The 6,215-nt window shown below is 36.2% G+C and overlaps 1 protein-coding gene across 1 annotated transcript; it reads left to right on the top strand.

Moving 5' to 3' along the window:
• The first annotated feature begins 3,339 nt into the window (after positions 1-3,339).
• On the top strand, positions 3,340-6,212 carry pgam1a (phosphoglycerate mutase 1a). The gene is made up of 4 exons (XM_051916870.1): positions 3,340-3,610; positions 4,314-4,588; positions 5,119-5,299; positions 5,685-6,212. The coding sequence occupies exons 1-4, from the start codon at positions 3,472-3,474 to the stop codon at positions 5,852-5,854; spliced, it is 765 nt and encodes a 254-aa protein (XP_051772830.1). The 5' UTR covers positions 3,340-3,471; the 3' UTR covers positions 5,855-6,212.
• Positions 6,213-6,215: the final 3 nt, after the last annotated feature.

Genomic DNA, 6,215 nt, shown 5'->3' with positions numbered 1-6,215 from the left:
AGCTCTAAACACCTCTCAGAATGAACTACCACCAAACACCTCTCAGAATGAACTACCACCAAACACCTCTCAGAATGAACTACCACCAAACACCTCTCAGAATTAACCATCTAAACACCTCTCAGAATCATCTATACACCTCTCAGAATAAGCTAAGATCTAAACACCAGAATGAACTACCATTTTTAAAATGGATGTAAAAAAGCACATCTTGTCAGCTCAAAACACCTCTCAGAATGCGCTATACCATCTAAACACCTCTCAGAATGAACTACCATCTTAATAATGGGTGTAACAAAGCACATCTTGTCCTCTCAAAACACCTCTCAGAATAAACTACCATTTTTAAAATGGATGTAAAAAAGCACATCTTGTCAGCTCAAAACACCTCTCAGAATGAAATACCATCAAACACCTCTCAGATTTGCACTACCAACACCACTCAGAATGAACTACCATCTAAACACCTCTCAGAATGAACTACCATCTAAACACCTCTCAGAATGAACTACCATCTTAATAATGGGTGTAACAAAGCACATCTTGTCCTCTAAAAACACCTCTCAAAATGAACTAACATCTCTCAGAATGCGCTATACCATCTAAACACCTCTCAGAATGAACTACCATCTTAATAATGGGTGTAACAAAGCACATCTTGTCCTCTCAAAACACCTCTCAGAATAAACTACCATTTTTAAAATGGATGTAAAAAAGCACATCTTGTCAGCTCAAAACACCTCTCAGAATGAAATACCATCAAACACCTCTCAGATTTGCACTACCATCTAAACACCACTCAGAATGAACTACCATCTAAACACCTATCAGAATGAGCTACCATCTTAATAATGGGTGTAACAAAGCACATTTTGTCCTCTCAAAACACCTCTCAGAATGAACTACCATCTAAACACCTCTCAGAATTAACGTAATTGTTGATCTGAACTCTCAATGTCTGCGTCCGAAAATGACTCTGCAGGCAGCGTTTGCGCACGAAGGCACCTCACGAAACGGTGCGCTTCCGGATAGACTTCTAAAGGCAGCGTAACGGTTTAATGATAGAGAGAGCTTTAAACTAAGTGAATATTTAATTCCTATAATAGTAATTTCCCGCTAGAAATAATAACATCAAAAGTGGGAAACGTTGGTCAAAAACGTACATTTACACACAATAGCCACAACACGCAGCCAGTGACGATTTTGCCCGCCAAATCCTTTATAGAACACGACCTGACAGAAAAATATAAAAAAAAAAAAAAATAATTGTTTTAATTGTAGAACATAATAAACCAATAGAAAAGGTTTGTACAGTTTTTGACTATTGTTTCTTAATCTTTTAGATAAATAATAATTTCAATTTTCTTATGTGTAAAGCTGAGACAGTCAGAAGATGAAATAAGATTAAATTAAGAAAAGATGAAATAAAGAGAAAAAAAAACTGTAAAACATTAGAAATTAAAAACATTACTTAGCCTACTGTTTTGTTGCAGTTAAAATATTATTAAGATCTATGTTACATGTGTCAGTCCAAGTAGGCTATTGGCTGCTTTTAAGTGTATACTCAGAGTTAGAGTAATAGGCAAGAAAAATCTCCAGCATGTAGAGTAAGGTAAGCAAAGCAAGGGGTTTAGTTTACTGGCAGGCTCCAAGACTGTTTTTACCCCTGGGCAATCACAGTGCAAATGTTCATTTGCGTTTTGTAGCTAGGACTTTCAGGTGTTCAGAACCATTACAGAAAAGTGTAACATCAGATTATGGTCAGATCTGCAGTTAGGCACATACAAAATTGAACATCGAATACTGAAGATTAATAGTCTTTTTATTGAATTTTTAACAGGGGGCATATTACAACAATTACAACATTTAAATCATGAACCTAAAAATTATATCTCTTTCACCTTAAAGGCACAATATGTAAGATTCTTGGATTCAAATATCCAAAAACCACTAGAACAGTGTTATATATTTTGTTGACTTGTGTACTTACATTATCCAGATGTTTCCAAGAATGTTTAAATCCAAAGAAATAAGCCATTTTAACCGGAACACGGACCGTGTCTGTGCATCTGTGTGTCGCCTATCAATGACATTACCCGCATGACCTTGATTTCCCTTGATTATTTTGTAGAAACCATAAAAAACAAGAGACGCTTTAATATATTATATGTTTTCTTAGACAAGGGAACAACTGTTTGGAAACAATTATAGACGGAAAAATAATCATTGTTATAGGCCTATAGATCAACACGTTTAGTCTTATTGTTTGAATCTCGTTTTCTTGATTTACCACGAGTACCATGTTTTACCATGACTAATATCGATCTAGCTTACTGCAATGTGCAACAAGTGTCTCATAGCACATCTTAGCACATGGACGACATCTTTCATGAATCCGCGTTCAATCTTGGCGTCATCAAGATACACCTTTGTTTTGAATAGGCGACCTCTAGCGGTGAAAAACTACATATTGTGCCTTTAACTGTTACATCAACTATGTTTTTCAGCAATAGAGATGTCTTTACATCTTTGTGATTCTTTAATACAATAAAGAATCATGTGGAAAGTAAAATCAGCGGAACACAGTCTACTATTTGGTACAGTTGACATGTATTTTGATTTGTGTATATGATATGATCCCAAATTTGGTAAGAATTCTTAGAATTGTATTGTCAGTCTCAGTTAAACCTATCACAATCCATAAACAAGACCATTTAACAGTTACTGGAATAAACTTTTTAAAAAATTAATGAAACCTGAGACAAAAATAATTTTGTATAACTACAGTAGAAAAGTAAATGTAAGATTGTTTCTGACTGCTCTTTACAAAAGCAGAAACCCTTCCTTGAACTTACTAATAATGTTATTGTAAGGAATTAATAGTTACTATCACATTTGTTTCATTCATATAGCCTACTGCAGCCTACCAACAAGCACTCTCAAAGGAGACTTGCTCAGTTCATTCTCTTCCGCGCTAAACCCCGCCCACACCAATATAAGTAACATTTGATTGGCTCTCCTGTACATCATCTCCAAGATACACCCAATGAAATCTAACGGGAAGTTACAATCCTCCTGAGTTTAATGATTTATAATACTGTATCTCTGGCAGGTTCGATTAACTATGAACGATTAAATATAATATAGTCCTTCTTATTCTGGCTAATATATTATGAAGAGCAAAATGCTGGAGGAGGATAAATATAAAATATGCAGAGACATTCATTACAGGAAGGTCACGGTTTTTTTCCATTTCGTGTTGCGGTTTCACAGTGTGGCGCATCGTTCCGAGGCGTTGATTGGTGGAGCGTTGAGATGGGGAGGTCGGAAACGTCATTCATTCGGGACTCGGATGAGAGGAGGGTCTTTTTGACAGTACGCTTAACAGAGCATAGCAACCTCTTCGATCAGAGCTCAGTCATCGTGCTGTCTTCAGCTGCTAACTTCAGAATTTGTCTGTGAAAACCTCAAATGGCTGCATACAAGCTGGTTCTCATTCGCCATGGCGAGAGCTGCTGGAACCAGGAGAATCGCTTCTGCGGTTGGTTCGACGCGGACCTGAGCGAGACAGGGGCTCAGGAGGCAAAGAAAGGCGGTCAAGCTTTAAAAGGTTTGTATAGTATTACATTTTCCAGCGTTGTGAATGAGCGTTGTCTGCCGTATCAAGGATATCAGCATTCAAGACTGTTTTTTTTTTTTTTTTTTTAAAGAATATGTACATTATGTCTAAATTGAGAGTAAATGCTTTGTGTTAATGATGTTTGCACTGAGACTTTTGCGTTTTAAATAAGAAAACTCAAACCGGAAAATTCAAATGACTTTCAGAAGAATGTGCATCCCCGGCACTGCCCCGCCTTCGACGTGACGTGTGTACGCTCTGAACCAATGACATGGCAGTTTGCCAATGACTGACGGGTTGTGGGGCGGGGCCTACGTGATGTGAACGTGCAGCAAAGAACGTGATTTTACACACGTGCTGAATTTCCCAATAAAAAGTGACTTTTTGACACAATTACAGTTATGAATTCTGTTTATATAATATACATTTTAAATAACATTTTTATATTTTAAATATATTTATTATAGATAATATTAATATTTATATATAAAATATGTGTAATATTTTAAAAAATAAATTAGAATAATACAAATTAATATTATCATAAGTTTATAAGACTATATTGTATTATATATATATATATTAAATAATATTTTAATAAGAAGAAAAACAAATGATTACAATATATTAATTTATATCTTAATATTCCATCTGCCATATTAAGTCTATAATGTGTATCACTGTGTCTTTGCAGATGCGGGGTTTGAGTTTGACATTTGTTATACCTCGGTGCTGAAGAGAGCCATCCGGACATTATGGATCGTTTTGGACAGTATTGATCAGATGTGGCTGCCTGTGCACAGGACCTGGCGCCTGAATGAACGTCATTATGGTGGTCTCACTGGGTTAAACAAGGCTGAGACTGCGGCTAAGCATGGTGAAGCCCAGGTCAAGATTTGGAGGCGCTCTTACGACATCCCCCCACCAACTATGGATGCAGATCATGACTTTTACAGCGTCATCAGCAAGGTGAGGTCTTCAGCCTCATTCATTCATTATGGTACTTTATCTCTTTTATGTCATCATAATTAGTTAGTCCTCCTCCTCAAATTCCATAGATTTTTAAATTGTATAAGAAGCAGAAACTCATGAGTGTATACATGCACATGGTTCTATCCCCAAAGACAGCATGCCTATCAACATTATTATCTGCATTCTTGCATCCATTACAGCATAAATCATCTTAACATACAATATTCCATCTGATCTTATGAGTGTAAAAACTTGGGCTTTTCACTGTTACATGTTGCAATTTGTTGCAACATGTTGGTATTACATGTTGAAACTGACGTGCTAGTAGTTAATAAATGCAAAGGCTCAGAAAACAAAGGTCAAACCGTATTTGTATAGGAAACTGCTTGCTTTGTCCTAAAACAAATAAAGTAGTGAAGAATTTCTATTAGATTAAATGAGCAGCAGTACTATTTTATACTGACTTGTTTAATGAATATTTGATTAATGCACTAATTTTTTCTTGTTGGATGTCCTTTCTTTTTTAGGACAGACGTTATGCTGATTTGACCGAGGACCAGCTGCCTTCTTGCGAGAGTCTGAAGGACACTATTGCACGGGCGCTACCCTTCTGGAACGAGGAGATTGTGCCTCAAATCAAGGAAGGAAAAAGAGTGTTGATTGCTGCTCATGGAAACAGTTTGAGAGGCATTGTGAAACACTTAGAAGGTAATCGCAGGATCTTTTCAATCCCTTGTTCAAATTCTCAAAATATCAGGAAAACTGTGATTTAGAGGTCTGGAAGAGTCATGACAAAATGACAAAAACACAACAAAATTACTACAACTTTAACTGAAATTAAAACAAAAAATATCACAATATTCATAAATACGATAATAGAAACTCAACACTAAGACAACACTGGCCATTGGCAGGGAAACACCCTAGCCTAGACAAATATGCATGAAAATGTCTTATTTAATAACCTACTACTTGAGGACATTTGACTGCTGTTTTTACTAATATTTTGTCACATGCTTTTATGGGAAGTCACCAAAAATGATTGACATTTCAGTTTTTTCTAGTCTCACTGTGTGTTTCCTCTCACTCACAGGTATGTCTGAGGAGGCCATCATGGAGCTGAATCTGCCCACAGGCATCCCTATTCTTTACGAGCTGGACAAGAACCTGAAGCCCATCAAGCCCATGCAGTTCCTCGGAGACGAGGAAACCGTTCGCAAAGCCATGGAGGCTGTGGCAGCCCAGGGCAAAGCCAAAAAATAGAGTATTTACTTTAAACATTTTAAATTGTACATCAGCACTGAATTACTTTAAACAAGATTCCCATATTTAACATCCACAAGACAGAGCTCTATCGGATAAGTGTCTACGAGTTAAAATAAATATAGGACCTATATGTAACCAGAATGTAATTCTAGAATTTTGAAATGGTTTTGAGTATTTATTAGTTATAAACAGTTTACAAGGACAACTCATTTTTGTTTGGATTTGTCTTTATGTAATTCATTCCATAATTTACTTTGTCTCCACTTTATTTTGAAGAATATGTTTGGTCAAGTGTTCTCAATGCGGCAAGTACATTTCTTTTCACATTAAACCAATATTGAGACTGAAAACCTAATGA

This window comes from Ctenopharyngodon idella, chromosome 13 (genome assembly GCF_019924925.1).
Source record: "Ctenopharyngodon idella isolate HZGC_01 chromosome 13, HZGC01, whole genome shotgun sequence".
In the NCBI taxonomy this organism is placed as follows: domain Eukaryota; kingdom Metazoa; phylum Chordata; class Actinopteri; order Cypriniformes; family Xenocyprididae; genus Ctenopharyngodon; species Ctenopharyngodon idella.
The sequence above is the reverse complement of the archived record's forward strand: the minus strand, read 5'-3'. Positions and strand labels throughout refer to the sequence as shown.

What these genes read in the sequence shown, in the direction of transcription:
- pgam1a (XM_051916870.1), top strand. Translation starts at nt 3,472, where the DNA reads ATGGCTGCATACAAGCTGGTTCTCATTCGCCATGGCGAGAGCTGCTGG. An exon ending in AGGCGGTCAAGCTTTAAAAG is followed by an intron (nt 3,611 to 4,313) that starts GTTTGTATAGTA and finishes GTGTCTTTGCAG; the next exon opens with ATGCGGGGTTTGAGTTTGAC. An exon ending in CATTGTGAAACACTTAGAAG is followed by an intron (nt 5,300 to 5,684) that starts GTAATCGCAGGA and finishes TCTCACTCACAG; the next exon opens with GTATGTCTGAGGAGGCCATC.